Below are 18,697 nucleotides of genomic sequence, written 5' to 3'. Positions count from 1 at the left end.
TGGTCTATGGAATTTATTGAAATCTAAAAAACCTGAGAGAAAATAATTTCACACGCTGCTTAAAAAAAAAAAACACAAAAAAAAACAAGAAAAATACAAACAAAAAAAATAAAAAAACAAAACTGAATCTGTTAATTGGAGAATGACAAAAACCTTTGCATATGAGTTGGCAGTTAGAGGAAAAGTTAATGATGGAGCGCAGCAGGATAATGAATGGTATGTAGCTCTGCAACTTTTTAGCATTTAGTACTAAGCAAAATGGCAAAGGATTATATTATACATAAACCTATATAGCATATGCATATGTATGTGCATATACATGTGTGTATAAATAAAAATTAACACAAAAATTCGAATTTAATTAATTTTAAGGACATAAAAGTTAGCACTAGGTGAAAGCAGCAAGCAAATTAATATGCGATATGCTTTGAGAGAAGTACTGTTAAGTCCAAATTAAAGAACCACAAAAGGTTTTTGCGTAGCCTGCAACAAACAAGCAAAAATATCATTTTTTATTATATGTAAATGGAGAAAAAATAATAATTAAAATATAATAATGAATTTGTTAGAACTACATATTAAAAAGATGAATACCTACAAAATAATTGTGAGCAAATTAAATGCTGTCATTTTTGTTGCCCAAAAATCAAAGCATGTTGGCAAATTATTTTCAATTTCTAAGAAAACACTTTCAGTTAGGCAAAGGCAACTAGAAACAAAAATCGTAAACGATTTTATAGCATTAAAATATATTACAAATATGAAATCAAACAAACTTTACACTTAAACTTAGCTGCTTGCAACAAAAACAAATACAGGTACTTACAAATATACAACAAATATATATATATATATATATATATATATAAGTATGTATACATATATATTTGTATATATATATAACAAAATAATGTTGAAAACAGGTGTATAAAAATATATATGTATATATATTTATATACACTCATGTATATATGAGCAAAGGTAAAGGCTACAACAGAATCATTTGCTACGGTACATATATATATATATATATATATGTACGTATGTATGTATATGTATATACAACAGACAATTGAAAATGTTGGCTACTTATTTTCACAAGCTCCGATTCACCCCGATTAACTAAAGCTTACTAACAAGAATGAAGTTGACCATAGCGCGGCCTATCCCTGTTAAAAGAAAAAAAACTATGCTAACTCATGAAAAACCACAAAATTGACACATTATAAAACAATTACGAAATAAATGCATAAATTATTATTGATGATGATATATACACACACATATATATAAACTAAATTTAGAATTTTTTATATAAAAAGAAAAAAATTTTTAGCAAAACTAGAAAATTGAACACTGAAATTTGTATATTTAATAATTTATGCCTTTTATTTAACACACTACTGAACATACTTTTATTCACACACAAACACACACACACACACAGACACAGACATGCATGCAAGCAAATCTAACTTAATACATTTGTCACATGCTAAAAAACGAAAAAAATCCAAGATTTACTCAACTGGAATCTGTTGAACCAACTCATTAAACATTTTGACTTTATCTTGAAAAGTTAGCAGAAAAGAAGAAGTATCTGTACAAAATGAAGTTAAAGATTGTCAAATCTACAGCTAAATATGCCAAAAATGAACATAAGAGAGAAGTAAAAATTAAAAAAAAAAAATTAATAATTAAAATGTAACAATTATTTAGAGTTTGTATAGTGTAAAAGAAAAAAATACGTTTAGCGCCTAGTCTGTGGGTTTGCAACACAACTCACGACACATATTTGATACTAATGATAAAAACAATTAATTATTAAATAATAAATATATATAAATATATATATATACATATATATATATATATTAAAATATAAAAGAGGATTTAAGCATACAACAAATTGTTATAAAAGTTAAAGTTAGTTTTGTTACCAGTGCAATATATACTTTTTGTGCAAATACTTTACTTAACTTTTGAGTTCAAAATATGTATCAATAGTTTTGGTTTTTCACATTTCCCTCTCACCATCCCCTTCAAAAAAATACACAAGAAAATAAAAACATTGCCAGTTAGCCGGAAAGATATGGACAGTATTAAATAGCTTGCGGTTTGGCCAAGATAGTTATATTGAGTGGCCCCATACATAGAAGTATTTGCTAATGGTGCCTAGCTTAATTACCCTCGAATTCCTTTTTGGTTTGCAACCGTCTTTTCAAAACAAATAAAATAGAATAAAGAAAACAAACTATTACTAAAAGTATTCAGTTTTGATCAAATTGTTTTACCAAATGTTACGCCTAATATCTTGTAAATATAAACAACACTTGAAGGCGGAGGAAAGTCCCCCTAAAATGCAATGAAAAATAGCATGGAAATGCAAGCCGCAACAAAATGCATTATATACAAAAAATACTTACATATAACTATATACATACATACATACTTAAATTTAAATGCATAATTATTATCAATTGGGTTTAGCGACTATTCCGTAGTTAAACAAGTTGAAAAACTGCATTGCCCCAATTCTTACAGCTTCAAAATGCTAATCTAGATTTTTACTAGAGCAACACACATTCAGACACACAGACACACACAGACACACAGGCACACACACGCTCATTCACACTCTTACTATATGTATTTACGATCTTGTATGAATCAATCTAGTCAAATTCAAGTTAATTATTGCATAAAAACTTAAAACAAAATAATAAAAAAAAAACAACCTAATACAGAGTCAAACTATTAAGATAATAAAAAGTAATTATTATTATGTATTATGAATTATTATCATTACAATTATGATGCATTATGATTTTGTATTGAAAATACGAACACGTATTTAAACTAATTATATAAAAACAAATTATTATTATTATTCTATGCTATTATACAAAACGTTTTAGACTATATACACAATATTTAAATAAAAATAATAATAATAAAAAAGAACTTAGTGCAAAAAACTGATTTTGGCAAAATTATGCAAATTATATATCAAAAATGAAAGAGAAAACGAAAACATAAACACAAATATACTAAAACTTAAATTATCATACATATTATTATTTCTAATACGTAACACGGTGAACTAAATCAAGAAGAAGCAGAACAAATAAAAGCGATAAACAAATTGAGAATTACAAAATACCAAAGAAAACTTGTTTTATTTTCATTAATTATTTTTCAAGTGTGATGATGTGGCTTGTGAATTGGCAAAGCTTTGAGCTAACTGAACGGACCTACAGAACTATGGACAGAAAATTTGGCACATTTAACCCATATCACTTTCTATAACCAAATTTGTTATAATTTCATCGCATTTATAAACTTGAAAACAAAAGAAAAACATAATAAGGGCTGTGACTTGAACGTTAAAAAAAAAAATCAAATAAATTGTTTGACTTTTTTGTTTATCCTTAGTTCATAAATCAGCTAGTTTTGCTTAAAATAACGAAATATTACAAAATATTACGTTTTAGTTTTCAAAAGCGGTGATAACAAGCAACCAAAAAGCCAAATCAAAATTAATGCATACAAGATACATAAAAAATAAAAATAAACAAAAAAAAAAAAAAAACAAAAAAACAAAATAATCAATAACAAATAAATAATTATTGCTAATATTGAGAGGTTATTTTAAATTCGAAATGAAATGTGATGCGAAACGTTAAAAAAAAAGAAAAACATATGTCGAATTGAATGAATTAATGAAACTAAACGAAGAAAAAAGAAAAAACAATTGTACCTTGAGCATAGAGCGTAAAAATTGGAATTACATAAACCAAGAAATGCTGGGCAAACTCAATATAAAGATTCGCCCGGTTTCGTCCAATTTGTTGTAATGAGGGCAGCCACGAGAGATTTCAAATTGGCACTTGCATTTGCAAATTTTGCCAAAATACAGTTTACTGCTCAAATTTCCTAATCATTTTGTTACAAAACAATCTACAGCGCGTTCTAAACACATTAATAAACTTAATATACAAAGCACATCATATCAAAAACAACGCGTATATCGTAGATCTTTAAATATGTATGCATTTTTTTTTCTTAAAGGAAGGATCATGTTCTCAATCTAAAATAAAGCTAGCGCTCTTCTCGGCGCTTCTCAAAGATGTTACTTATAGTAACAGCTTAGAGCAGACATTGTAGCCTATTTTGGTAGATAAGAATACAATACTTCTGTGCAATTAATAAGCTATTCAAGCTGTTGGGTTCCAAAAAATTCGTTCGCATATCGCATAGTTCAATTTAATTTGCTTACTTTGTCCTAATTTGGTCATTTACATTAAATTTACTAAAAACAAAATTTACCTTAATATTAAGCATTGTATATTTACTAAAAGAAAATGAAGTCTCTTATCGATGATCGTTCCTTAAACTTAAATCATAAGATTAACATGAATACTTACTTATAATGGCTACATACACTTAGTCCTAAACATAAAGTATTTTTATTATGAGAGCATTCTTATAGAATGTTTATTATTTATAGAAAATAACTAAAATCAACTTACTAACTTATTAATTAATTAATCTATGCTAGTTAATGACAAGGCTAGACAAAGTAGTGAAAGAAGCTTACAACACTTATACAACAACAAAAACAACAAGAACAACAACAACCAAAAACACATGAGTCCAAGTTTAGAACTTAATAATCAAAAATATATTTAGATACACTTTTCTGCAGGTATTTAACTAAAAGAAATTATACTAAAAATGACAGTACGATAAATGATAAACGATTAACGATAGAACTAGAGCAAAGCACATTAAAATGACCCCACCATAACCATGGACTACTAAATTTCATACACTAGTTTTTTACACACAAAACCAAACAACTAATACAACAACAGCAACAACAACCCAGTTAGAGACACACATACATAGTTAAACGGGCCCAATTAGAAGGGAGGGTGCATATCTTTTTCGCTAGGCCTAGAACATTTTGCCTTGATAGCATTTGGGTTTGTTTAAATCAAAACACGAATAACTTATAGGATACAGGGTAAAACATGCAATTAACAATTATAATAATAATGATAATAATAATAATATTAATAATAATAATAATAATAATAATAATTATAAAACATAATTTAAAATAATTATTTCTAATATATTATATTATTATCTTTTGTTACATTTCCCTCAAGCTTTTGCACTAAGTACGTTTCTTTTTAGTTTTAGCTTGACAACATTAAAGCTTTGCATACACGTAGAATTTGCATAAATATATATATACATATATATATATATAGGTCTTTAGAGCAACAAATGGGCATAGTCGGGACAGGAGTGCAGTAGTAGGAAAGTATATATTTAAATATATATATGTATATACACGGATACATATACATAGGTATATGTATAGGAACAGGAGAGCAACAAAGCAAGTTGATAAAAAACAAACAGCAACAATAATTGGCGGCGCTTGTAGGAAAGCTCAGAAAGTGCATTTAATAAATATGAATAAATATTATTGAAAACGAAAACCAAACAAAAACTTTTTAAGCAAACAAAACATTAAAAAGTAAAGAAATCTTGTCATATTTATATAGGCGATGAATTATATATATATATATTATATTATGATATATATGTATATATATATATAAATATATTATGACAATTATTATTATTACTATTAACCAAAGCAAAGATTTATTAGCGAGCTAAGGTCAACAAGCATTATAAGCCAATTTTGCAATTATACAAGTGAATGAGGTGTGGAAATGCAACTGAAGAGAATGCCATGAAACGAAATGAAATTGAAATGAAATGTAAAGGCCCCAAGTTATTTTTTGTAGATAAAATGTTATCTTTTAGAACTTAGCCAAATATTAGATACTGATACAGATGCAAGAGGCAGGTGCTAAATGCACAGTTGAGAGCAGGCTAAGTGTAATAAAACAAAAGGTCAAAGCGAATTTATATTGTATATAGGTAAACACAAAGCCCAATGATACTTACCTAAAAGGGTTTAATAATATTACAAATTATAAATTATTTAATGATAGTTGCTAGTCTAGAATTTAGCCTGCACACACACTCACACACAACCCACACCTTTGAATTGCCATCTTAAAGTGCAGTCTCAGTTGCGTTCGATAACTATATCCGCATGAAGCAGCTTATTCTTGAACACAATATTTTATTTCTGTTTAGAAATCCGTCCGTAATTAGCAGTATGCACTATCGCACACACACACACACACACACATAGACATACACTACCTAAGCAAATTGAATAACTTGAATTTAAAAAGTCAAACTCAAACTCTTATTTACAAAGAAGAATGTGTATTTTGAGGATTGTTGGATAATTAAATATGAAACCGACATACTGGTTCCTCTTTCCATCCTCAATGCTACATATACTTTTTTTTAATTTAACATGGATATTGTGCAATTAAGACACACAAGATGCAACAAATTATATTTAAATAAAATTGAATAACAGCAGTTAGGGTATTATTTGACATTTTTGAAGAGCACCTTTAACGAAAACAATAAGAAAATTAGCAGCAAAAAGAACTTAACAATAAAAGCAGTTAAATGCCATATATAAATAAGAAAAGAACCTACCCAAACTTGCACATAACATTTGTAGCAAAATGTAAATTTGACAAATTGAATTTGACAATTTCATTCTTTCAAAAAAGTCTGCAGTGAAATTAAAGAAAGCTTGCCCCCATAACAAAATGAAATGATTCTTATGCTTTCAACATGCTCTAAAATAAACAAAAACCTATAAATTAACACAACAAAAATTAAATATTAAATGTAAAATGGTTTCAAAATCAAAGTAAAACACACAAAAAAACAAAAAACAAACAAACTAACAAGTGACATTAAAAAAGAGTATAGTTAAAAGAAAAGAATACATTTCCAAAACATTTGCATCAAAGTTCAAATATTTTAAAGTTGTTTACACAATTCAGTGCAAGCTTTTTAAATATGTACTTACGTATTTTTAGAGCACAATCTTTTTAGGCATTTGCTAGCAATATTTAATAATACTCAATTATTGGAATATGTTTTCAAATCGGCCAAAGCGACAATTCAAAATTGATGTGCTCTGAAAAGTTCTTAAGTTTGATATGGGAAAAATCAACTTAATTCAAGATTCTTAGAGCACAGCTACATGAAATGCACCAGGTATCCAATCTGTATTCACAAATACATACGTATATTTCTAACGACAATTTTTGAGACACATCCATTACCAGTTGAAACTAACTTAATATGCACACAGCTACATACATAATATACACATATACATGCATACATACAAGTACTTACTTATATTACAAAATTTATATTTATACATACATACATACTACATGCATACATATAAAGCGCAGATGAAAAAAAAGTAACTAATAGGCAATGTAGATGAAAAGAATGAAAAGAAATACTTACGAGTATATAGAGAAAACTAAAAGGAAACACAAGTATTGAACAATTAAATAAAATAATTTAAAATAGCAAAGAAAAGGTCTTTATATATATATATATATATATATATATATATATATATATACTACATATATACTATACATATGTGTATATTAAATACAATTTATAAATAATAACAACTCAATGGCGAAGTGTGTAAAATTTGTGCATTCGTTCATGAAAACAAAAGGATGAAAGTAAACACCGAAAAACATTACAAATATATCTATATATACTTCATATATATATATATATATATATATATATATATGTATATATGTATATATATATATATATATATATATATATGTTTATATTTACATTCAATTTAATTTTTCGCCCAAGGTCGCGAAAAATTGTTGAATCCACACATTAAAAGCTATCAAATGAACTATTAATTAATTATGAAAGCAAGCAAATTAAAACAAACAAACTATGCAAATATTTTAATACTTAACAGACGTAAAAATGCATTACCAAATCTAGTTTAACATTAAACATTATTTATGACATACAAAAACATACATAAATAAACCCAACATATTTATAAGTAACTATATTACAAACAAAAACAATAACAAATAGTAGAGCCAGCAAAAGAACTAACTACATATAAACATAATTTGCGCCTTTTTATCAAATTGTTGTTTTTTATACCCATTTTCCTTTCTTAACAATGATAACACAGTCTACGAACGACAAGCAACAGCAGTTAGGCCAACCGCGCGGCAAAAGCTAACAATAACATCATTAAAAAAAAAAAATAAAAATATATATATATATAAATAATATAATATAAATATCAAGAAAGTCTAGGCTAAATTTTGACAGTTTTAAAATGGCGAACATGTAAACTTTGTTTCGTTGGCCAAACTGGGCGTCGTATATGGACGGCATATGAGAAATATTATGGTACAGGACGAACAGAAAATTGAGAATGGAGCAAAGCAAAAGAGAAATTATAAATGAACAAGTAAACGAGTTATAATTACAACAAATAAATTATTATTAATAAATAATTATTATACATGACAACTTATGCAAATGTAATAAGTAAAAAAAGAGAAATTAAAAAACAAAAAAACTGGCAAGTTTAAACAAAAAAAATTGAGAAAAAAAATAAAACAAATGGTAAAATTACAAAAATGCAGAAAAATATATATTATATATACTTTATAGACATTTAAACATGAAAACAAAAGGCAAAGAACAAACTAAAAAATAAAGTTACAAATAATAAACTTTTACCATAAAAATAAAAATGTTATTTTTCAATAACTTAAATGGATTTCAGATTTGACATTAAACACAAAATGCAACCTTCATTAACATATCTGGCAGCTTGGTCGATGTTTCCTAGACACAACTGGCAATGGTAAGTAAAATGCGCACATCTGGCAGCACCGTATTTGCGGTTGCCTGGTTGCGCTACGCCGTGTAGCAAGTTATTTAGCTTTCGTAAATAAGAGGCAAGTTTAGTTCGTAATGACTGACCAACTGGACCAACTGGCCACCGCAGAGCTGCAGCGTCTGCAGCGCCAGCACCGTGCCCTGCAGCTGGACCTGCGTGGGCTGCTAGAGGAGAAAACAAAACGTCTGAAAAAGCAAAATCACATGATTAACGTTCTGCAGGTGGAATATGACAAACTTAAGGATGAAATGAAAACCCTGGAGGGCGGCACTCATGCACGTAAAAATACCAACAAGGAGAAACTCTTGGCAACCCTGCAAAATCAACAGTCCGAACTGCAACGGGTGTACCAAGGCGAACGCACCAATTTGTGGGAGTTAGAGGGACACATTCGGAAAATGGAAAAAGAAATAGATGCATTGCGTCGCAACGAAGTGCCCGACAATTGCTACAAGGAGACCATTTGTAAGGTGCAAAAGAGCGTAGTCAAACTAGAGAATCGCCTCGACGTGGTCAACAAAAAGTGTTCCGATGTTCTAACCGAGAACGGCAAAATGCGTGACGCCATAAACCATATGCTTCAAGATCGGTAAGTGCGTCTTAAAAAATAGCGTTTCTTCTTAAACATCACCCCGCACGGAGATTGGTCGTCTGTACAACGCCTGGTGTAAAACTTTTTTCATCCTTAGCATTCAAAAAAGCACATTCTAAATTCTTGACCATAAATGCAAAAAATTAAGGGGTTACATCACGTTTTTTGCCAAAAACAGATTCTGTTCGAAAATCAAAGCTTTTTCGACAATTTTTTTTTAATATCTCGGGTAAATACCGTCTGATTTTGGTATGTTATACCGTTTGAACTTCGTGGGGATCCCTATTATAATTGAAAGTTAATTACACCATCAATCGAAGGAAAGTATAAACAATTCTGCCAAAAATCCGTTCGGTTTAGATGTTAAACTATTCTCATGATTTTGCGGGACATCTCTGCAAATATTATTTTGCAACCGATCTCGGAATGATATACCATTATGGACTCGAACGGATAAGTACTATCGATTAGCATTCAAAAAATCGAATTCTAAATTTTTTCCCAAATAGTTTATCCTTGGTAATTCCATATCATAGATATAGTCCTAGTGAACCTAAAAAATCGAGTTCTCGCAAAATAAGCAAAAATATGATCAAAAAATATCCTTTTTTGTACAGCAGCCATCCCCCTGGGTGGTTTCTAGTTGACTAATATATCCTTGATAATTCCAAATCATGGATATAGTCCTTGCGAACCTAAACGACCGAATTCTCGCAAGATACGCAAGAACATGGTCCAAAAATATGTATGCGTTTCTTTAACAGCAGCCCCCTGGATGGTTCCTAGTTGACTAGCATATCCTTGATTACACCATATCATCGATATAGTCCTTGGGTACCTAAAGGATCAGATCCCTGCAAAATGTGCATTAAAATGGTCCAAAAACATGTATGATTTTTCTTTTAGGAGCCCTTTTAAATTAGCTGCAGCTGCAGCTGTTGTTTAGCAGCCGCCTTACAGCACTCATTTTACATAGACTGCTAATTAACAGCACTCATTTTAATTGAGTTACATTTTTGCCCCTTAATGCTATGCAATGAAAATTTTCATTCAAACCACTCGTCGACCTTCTGGGAAGCTAAAAATATTTGATGTCGACCTTCTGGGCATTTCTGTTCGCCTGGTATTTTGGCAGATTTTAAGAAAAATCTCGGCAGCCAGCGGTTGCCAACGGAGATATGACGTTCCAAAACGACATAACTCCAGCGCCAGCGGTTGCCGATGGAGATATGACGTTCCAAAACGACATAACTCCAGCGCCAGCGGTTGCCGATGGAGATATGACGTTCCAAAACGACATAACTCCAGCGCCAGCGGTTGCCGATGATATGACGTTCCAAAACGACAGAGCTCCAGCGCCAGCGGTATGCAATGGATTTCTAAAAACCGTTGATTTTTGAATTTTTAAATAAAAAAACAGGAATTTCGCTTTTATTTTAAATTTATTTATGTTTCAATTTATAAAATTGCTGTTTTTTATGCTTACAAAACGAGCATAATTTATAATTTTAGCTTATTTAAACTTAAATTAACTAAATCTGGCCTTAATTAAGTCCGATCCTTAAAAAATCTGCTTTGTCACTCGTGGAGGTCCTTAGAGGTCCTTATAGTCCTTAATCTGGCGGTCTGAAATGATAAAAACACATTTAAATTAAATATATAGATAATTCTATAAAATCGGAAAATTGGCCATAACTCGGGCATGTCCTTGCAGATTTTCAAAGGACATGGTGCGTTAGGATCGCATAGACCCCATGCATCGATCTGCATCAAAAAAATATGGGGTCATCTAAGAACCCCAGGACTTGTATTTTTACTTGTGAAATTTTCATCCCGGAGCGCACGGAAATGGCCCGAAAACACAAATCCTTGAATATCTTCAAAACTAGCAGGACGATCATAATGAATTTTGGCCAGTTGGTAGTCCTGGTTAATACAATTTATTTGCCGCAGGACTTGTCAGGATACGCCAGGATATGGCCAAGCTATGGCCTATTTTCTCTTGCAAAAATTGTCCTAAAAACTTCGCCATTTGAAGGACTTTCGTCCTTTTTGTTATATTTTCTTAAATGGGAGGTCGAGCACTATCTACTGTCCAAAGGACATCCCGATAGTCCTTCAAATGGCCAAGTTAGTCCCGAATTTTTCGATTTTTGCCACTTTTGCGACTAACCCCTAGGAAAATTTTCGGCAAAATTTTTTGTCGAATCTTGGAAATCCTTGAATGCCAATCGATAGTCCTGCTCTCCACGAGTTCAACACGGTATATCCTTCCGATATCCTTAAGGATTTAGCCGAGCTATGGCTAATTAAAAAATGTCCTTTTTAGAAAATTGGCCATATCTCTGAAACGCAAGGACGATTTTGTTGTCCTTTGGACAGTTTAATGTCCTTGTTCATACGATTTGTTTGACACAGGACTTGTCAGGATCCGTAAGGATACGGCCGAGTGCTGGCTTTGATAATTTACGACAGAATTGTACTTATATCTAGGCTGTCTGAAGGACTTTCGTCCTTTTTATTAAACATACTGAATTGGGACGATAAGGACTCACTGTTGGCAAATGGATATCATGATCGGTAAGGATACGGTAAGGATACGGCCGATCTACACCCTTTGATCTTTGCAGGCAAAAATTACATATTCTAAATTGGCAGGGCGAGGACATGTTATCCAAAGGTCATCAGAGTGGTCCTGAAGGTGACCAATTTAATGTCCTTTAAAAAGAAAAGATAAGGACGATTTTGATATCTTTTGAGCAGATTACAGTCCCTGTCCATACGAGTTGATTGACACAGGACTCGCCAGGACATCACAAAAAACGTGATGTAACCCCTTGCTATTTTGTTGAATTTTGTCAAAAATTTCGAATTTGAATTTAATGCTAATCGACAGTACTAATCCTTACAGGTTCTGAATGGTATAACATTCCAAAATATGACATTAATTGGCTGAGACACTCCAAAAAATGGTTGACTTCACAAAGGAATCCTATTTTGAACATTTGGCGTAAATAACGTCTGATTTTGAAATGTTACGCCTTTTTCAATTGCTATCGATTGACAATCAATCATATTGACAATCTTGAGGTTACATCAACATTTTGGAGAATGCCTAACAACTTTTACCAAATATAGGGTAGGCTCTAATATCGAAACTTTTGTAATACCTGTCTTGCATATATTACATTCGTTATTTAAACAGCGCAAACTTTAACGACATGTGGCAATCGATGGTTACACAATTCAACGACGGAAAAAAGCTCATCATGGATTTAATTGATCAGTCAACAATGGCCTTTGATCAACGCCAAGAGCTGTGCACGAAGTTATCAGTGCTGAAGGACCGCAACGAGAATGATAAGGTGATGCATATACAGGAAATGCGAGAAATGCAGCGTCGCTTGGAGCACGATGCCAAATTGCAAAAGTTCTTCGACATCAAGGGTCAGAAACGCGTCAATCCCGAACTGGAACAACGTGAGCTGGACAAGAAACAGAATCAAAAGGACAACTATGAACGCCAGCTATTTGAATATAAAGAGATAATTGAAAGAATTAAACAGCTTTATGGTGAAGATGACACGGAACGACTGGTGGCACAATTCAAGCGCCAGGAAGATGAAAACTTTGCGCTCTTCAGCTACGTGAATGAGTTGAGTCACGAAGTGGAGGTACTTAATGATACCACACAGGATTTAACCGATCAGATTGGTAAGTCGATGCATTATTGTCATAACTGTATAATGGCTAATGATTATAATATTGCTGCGTTCCCAGAGCGCCAAAAATCGGAGCAAACAGAAAAGGAACTGAAGCTCAAAACAGAGGCCTTGGATTATTTAAATGACGAACTGGTGCGTATTGAGCAACTGGCCAAAGAGACCAGCGAAAAGAAACAAAATCTGAGCACGCGATTGCAGCAGCTACTCAAGGGTATTGAGGACATATTCAAGTAAGATTACATAAGTCCACGTAGGGTACTACAAATTGAAGGTTTCTTAAAACATACAGATTACTGGCCTGCGATGATGCACCCATACTAAATGTGCTCAGCTCCAGAACCTTCCTGACTGTCCATAATGTGAAGCTATTCGTTGGGGTCATTGAGCGTCGTGTGAATATAATTATCAGTACGATTAACATTGAGGATAACTCCAACAGGATATTGGCAAGAAAGGACCGTGTGCCCAAATTTAATATACGGGAATCGGCTAAAATGAAGCATTAGCTGAAATACAGAAAAGGAAAATACCATTAACTATTTATTTAATTAACTTGAAAATAATGCACATAATATAGCAATCTGAACAATTGTGACTAACTTCATGTTTAAGATTATTGCATTGGACGTTAACTTATTAAGTTCAAATTGAGTGTATAAAATAATAAATTACAACAACTTTTATACAAATAAAATATATAAACATAAAGCTTTGGAGTGCAATGTCCATTAGTCAAACACTGCACAAAATTTTTTGCAATTAATAATATAATAAAGGTCAACAGTTCTAAAAATACACTTAAAGTAATACTACGAAATATTCTTTCAATAGTTTTAACAGGCTTCGTTTTAAACATCAACAAAAAATATAGAGATATATATGTATGTATTTATATGGACTACAGTTAAAAGTGGCCAGTGGCCAATTGGATTCCACAAGCGCGTCTACCAGCTTCTTCTCACGTATGATACGGTTCCGATGTAGCAGCGTCGCTGGACATGGATGGTGGCACGGGCGTCATCACATCGCGGCTCTCGCCATTGAGCAAATACACAGGTACATTACTGGAGGCCACTTCGATCTCATGTGCGGCAATAACACTGCTCGGTTCCGCCTCTCGACTGAGCGTGCACTCTTGCGTTGTCATTGCGTTCATCACTGCATCCTCTTCGCTGCAGGACTCGCCATTTGTTGCCAATGTTACATAGGCGGCAATGCAGTCCGGTTCTGGCGACGCGCAAACGGCGAAATCAACAGGAGCTGCAGGAGCAACAGAGTCCGTGGCAGGAGCAATAGCAGAAGTGGGAGTTGGTGGAGCAGTCCAAATTGCAATATTTTGCTGGGCCAGCTTTTTCTTAACATTCTTAATCCGGCTCCAGCCATGTTGCTTTCGTCGTCGGCGTCGTTTGGTCAACTTTAGGTCCTTGGGCCGAGCCAATTCCTCCTACGCATACAGAATAGGTGTGTGTGTTATGAGCATGTTATACGTAAAGGAACAAGGCATGCATCACTAGCTTGCCGGACAGGCTATCAACATCCCCCGCGGGGTCGGTTATTTCCTATCACTATTGCTATAACATTCTATGGCCTATTTCAAATTTCTATAAGTTTTTCATTCAATTTTCCCCCTTTTTTGCTAACTTATTATATTCTAACATAATAAGTTACTTAAGATTATTTTTATTTGTATGTAATACATTTTCTTCACTTCTAATAGTTTTCATCTAATCTGTAGACTCTAAATCACGTCTCTGACAAATTTAGCGGTGAAACAAGGTTAGTTGGCCGAACGGTTGAATAATATACCTCCATCGTGTCGGTGATGATATTATCGGATATTTGTATACTAATTAGGTTTAAGTTCTTAATTTTGCTATTCTTTTGTATTAATTATTTAGGTTGACACTCGTTTTGTCAACTATTAATAAATAAAATAATAAATATTAATAAATAAATAAACATTACCGAGTCTTCAACGTGGATGCGCTTCAGTCTTACAACAGGCATTGGCATCGTTGTCTTCTTTGCATGCACCTGCGCCGCAAAGCTTTTAATGATTGCCACCTCATTCTCTAGCCTCTCGATATCCTTGCGTAGTTCGATATTCGATGCATGCAATCGCTTTCTGAGTTTTGCATCTAAGTCTGACTGTGACTTTATAACACTGGATCCTCGCTTCTCGTCTAGTTTCCGGCGTTGAAGCTGGAGCAGACTATTGTAGAAATCGACATGCTCCGTGGACGTATCAGCAAACTTGCGCCGGTTAAATTTATATTTTCTGGCCAATGCCTGCACCCGATCAACGTCTATAGAGTTATGTGCGCTATCAGTCGATCTTCGACGATGGCATGTCTCAACCGAGCTGTGCGTGGAGGCGGGTGGTGTGGGCAGGGAACGTTGTGGGCCGCGAGGCTGCTGCCTCTTCGGTTGTGGTGTCGGTGTGCCACTAGAAGCATTGCTTGTCGTGGGCGTAAGCTGACTTGTGGGCGTGGGCGTGTTCGCGATAGCGGCTGACGGACGTGCCTGCTTAACCTGCCGCCCACGTCGATTGCAGGAAGACAACGATTGAGTAGTCTTTTTATCACAGATTTTCTTAGATTCCAATTTGCTAAACATGCGCTGGCCGGCGAGTAAATGTTCTAAATATTGAGATAAAGCTTTTAGTTCGATATATATATTTAAAGATATCAACATGCACTTACCTTTTCGTCCCATCCACTTGAGAGATTCAATAAAGTCCATGGACGAGCTTGGTGTCAGCGACGAGAGTGATGTGTTATTTAACTTTTTATAATTTTTAATTGATGGCTTAATGGTGTTAAAGGATTTGCTAAACTGGGATCTGTTGGAGGCGCCCAAATGCTGTACACTGAAAGTGACTTGCTTTTTGTGCAGCGACGCCTCGCTGCTATGGCTATTACGACTAGATGATTGATGACAGTAGTGATTGTCATTGGGTTCAGCTATATTACTGACATTGATGCTTATTCTGCGGGGAAATAAGGCTTTGTAGTGCAGTTTGGGGGTTGAAGTGCTGGCGGAGAGCTCCTTATCGGAGTCGGAGTAAAGCATGCAACTAGATATGGCATCATCATTCAAGTCCAGCTCCTGCAGCTGTTCCTCTTGTTCTAAATGTTGTTGTGCTTCTGCCTCCTGCTCGGCCGTTTGCACGCACTGATCGACAAGATGTGGCGGCGTTTGTGTTGTAGACACAAGATGCAGACTATCCCGACGGCAGCTGTAGCTGTTGACGATACGCGGCATTGTGTAGGTCGCAGCAGGCGTAGACGCGGTTGCGCCGCTGCTTGTGGCGCGCTGATACGTTCGCAAATTAATGGGATATATGCGCGTTATGGGCACATAATCATCTTCCCCAATTCCCGCCGCCTCGTTCGAATTGGAGCCATTGCCATCCACATTAGCGGGCACGCTAAAGTCTAGTGAGAACATTTCGTCGTCATCATCCGATTCACAGAGATCCACAACTTCGCACGTGGGATCAATGCCGCGATACAAGGCCGTAGCGCGCTTCACTGGCTCCAAGTAGCTGGCATTGCGGCAAAGGCGCTTTAGAAAGTCAGGCAGATCTGGAGCTGGCGGTGGTGGAAGCTGTGTTGCCGTTGACGCTGACAGCAACACACCGACCAACCCTAAACTGGATTCAGAGGCTGTATCCTCCTCATCGGAGTCAAGTATCTGTTGTGAAAGAAAGTGTATCAATAAATTGCCTGGCGATGCATTGGACTTTTAACATTAATGTGCTTGTACTCAGATAAATGTTGAAGTCATTTTATGGGCAGCAGAGGCACGCCCGCCTTCACCTGGCACGCGACTAACTGCGTGGGGAAGGATAACGTGCACACTCAGCCCAACTCAGACCTTTTACTAAGACATCATGGTGGTCAAAGAATCACACATTTGACTTCTGATAAACAACTTACTAAATCTGTTGGTTGCAGCGTTCGATTGTCCATCTTGCTGGCAGCATGCAATCCTCTGCAGCACTTTTGAAGGCTCAGATGTTCCAAAATGCAACGTGTGGCCGTGCTGGGTGATCTGTATTTAGGCAAATGCTCTATGTAGGCGGGGTTGTAAGGTAGCGTGCATGCGGGTCGCATAAATTTGATCGCAAACTCAAAAATGCGCTGCTTGGTCGACTCATCGCGCTCCAGCCTTTGCCAGTAATAAAATATGATAATATATTCGATGTATATTTTATCGGGCAACTCCGCCTGACTAAACAGGCCCGATGTTGAGGACCATTGCGGAAAGAGCCGTCTGAAAAGGAGTCAGCATATTATAATATATAATATGCAATAATCTTATTGTCTTAGCATATAAAGCCAACCTGTAGAAAACTGTGATGATGTTCGCCTGGCCATACAGCTTTGGTATGGCGATAAGCGTGAGCAGCGTCTTTTCCTTGTGCACAGTAGAGCTCGTATCATTGTCGTCAACATATAGACTGAGCATGCTGCCGATCCGCTCAATGATGCACTGCTCCTTCTCCACGCGCTCCTGCGCGGCACACAGCTCACAGGCAATGTAATTAGCTACAATATAGCACCAACGGTCACAGGAAGGATGCCAACTGCTGTTGCCCAGCATACGCCGGCCCTGTAGGGTGTAGATAAGGTCGGTGAGACCGATTATACTGCGCGCCAGTTTGCGGCATATCAACGGTGAGTTTTGTGCACAATCCAGCTCCTCTCGTATGGCACTGTTAGGTGGGGTTGGGCAAAGAGATTAATTGAGAGAATGTGAATCAGTCAGGGCCATGTACTTACCACTCAAATTGTCGGAGCAGTCGATTCATAACATTGTTGAAGCTGTCATCGTGAGTGGCGGCAATCGCTCTATAAATACACCGACGCGTCTCAGTCAGGTGCACAAATTCCGGCATCACGGTCGACGGTGTCGCGCCGCCGCCGGGATTGGCTGCGACAGAGACGTTTTCATCAACATTCATGCAATTGTTTCGTGTGTTGCTCATCATTCTGCAATGCAAGAGAAGGTTGCAAATCAACAAAATTTTGACTTTTTTGAAGAGAAAGTCCCGTTAGCATTGGCTGGCCCTACATGCATATGTATATACCTGCACATAGACACACACACACACACCTACCGCAAAAATGTTAACTGTAATGAAGCAGCGGCGCGCTCGCAGTACACGCTACACTACAAATGTCGCTGGTGCACACAGTCCAGATACGAATTCACAATGAATTTGTTGTATTTTGCACATTTTTTACATTACTTTCTGTTTGTGAATTGGCACTTGTTTGTTTTTGACCATTTCAGTTTTAGAATGTTGACTGCTAAAATACACACTAAAATGCATTTAATCGGTCACACTTGGCCTTAAATTCGTGTAAAGTGTGGCCGCAGTACGAACATATAAAAATACCAAATACGCCACATAGTTCTGATGTTACAGTGTTGGAAAGTGCAAACACAAAACCGCGAAATACAAATATAAAGGCGGGT

The 18,697-nt window shown here is 34.8% G+C and overlaps 2 protein-coding genes across 2 annotated transcripts; one reads left to right on the top strand and one right to left on the bottom strand.

Moving 5' to 3' along the window:
* The first annotated feature begins 8,967 nt into the window (after positions 1 to 8,967).
* LOC115770236 (coiled-coil domain-containing protein 63-like) lies at positions 8,968 to 13,716 on the top strand. Its single transcript, XM_030715440.1, has 4 exons — positions 8,968 to 9,482; positions 12,691 to 13,199; positions 13,266 to 13,440; positions 13,500 to 13,716. The coding sequence occupies exons 1-4, from the start codon at positions 8,968 to 8,970 to the stop codon at positions 13,714 to 13,716; spliced, it is 1,416 nt and encodes a 471-aa protein (XP_030571300.1).
* A 23-nt stretch (positions 13,717 to 13,739) lies between these two features.
* On the bottom strand, positions 13,740 to 18,681 carry LOC115770235. The gene is made up of 7 exons (XM_030715439.1): positions 18,336 to 18,681; positions 17,998 to 18,207; positions 17,559 to 17,930; positions 17,152 to 17,488; positions 15,913 to 16,906; positions 15,176 to 15,849; positions 13,740 to 14,654 (listed from the first exon to the last, which is right to left on the bottom strand). The coding sequence occupies exons 2-7, from the start codon at positions 18,204 to 18,206 to the stop codon at positions 14,169 to 14,171; spliced, it is 3,072 nt and encodes a 1,023-aa protein (XP_030571299.1). The 5' UTR covers position 18,207; positions 18,336 to 18,681; the 3' UTR covers positions 13,740 to 14,168.
* Positions 18,682 to 18,697: the final 16 nt, after the last annotated feature.

The sequence above is a fragment of the Drosophila novamexicana genome, unplaced genomic scaffold (assembly GCF_003285875.2).
Source record: "Drosophila novamexicana strain 15010-1031.04,08,12 unplaced genomic scaffold, DnovRS2.1 tig00004555-arrow-pilon, whole genome shotgun sequence".
Lineage (NCBI taxonomy): Eukaryota > Metazoa > Arthropoda > Insecta > Diptera > Drosophilidae > Drosophila > Drosophila novamexicana.
This window is presented reverse-complemented; position numbering and strand designations above follow the sequence as displayed.

Coding starts and splice junctions, on each gene's coding strand:
- LOC115770235 (XM_030715439.1), bottom strand. CDS start 18,206: ATGATGAGCAACACACGAAACAATTGCATGAATGTTGATGAAAACGTC. Junction 16,907..17,151: donor CGCTGCAACCAACAGATTTA/GTAAGTTGTTTA, acceptor CTTTCACAACAG/ATACTTGACTCCGATGAGGA. Junction 14,655..15,175: donor GCATCCACGTTGAAGACTCG/GTAATGTTTATT, acceptor CTGTATGCGTAG/GAGGAATTGGCTCGGCCCAA.
- LOC115770236 (XM_030715440.1), top strand. CDS start 8,968: ATGACTGACCAACTGGACCAACTGGCCACCGCAGAGCTGCAGCGTCTG. Junction 13,200..13,265: donor GGATTTAACCGATCAGATTG/GTAAGTCGATGC, acceptor CTGCGTTCCCAG/AGCGCCAAAAATCGGAGCAA. Junction 13,441..13,499: donor GGTATTGAGGACATATTCAA/GTAAGATTACAT, acceptor TAAAACATACAG/ATTACTGGCCTGCGATGATG.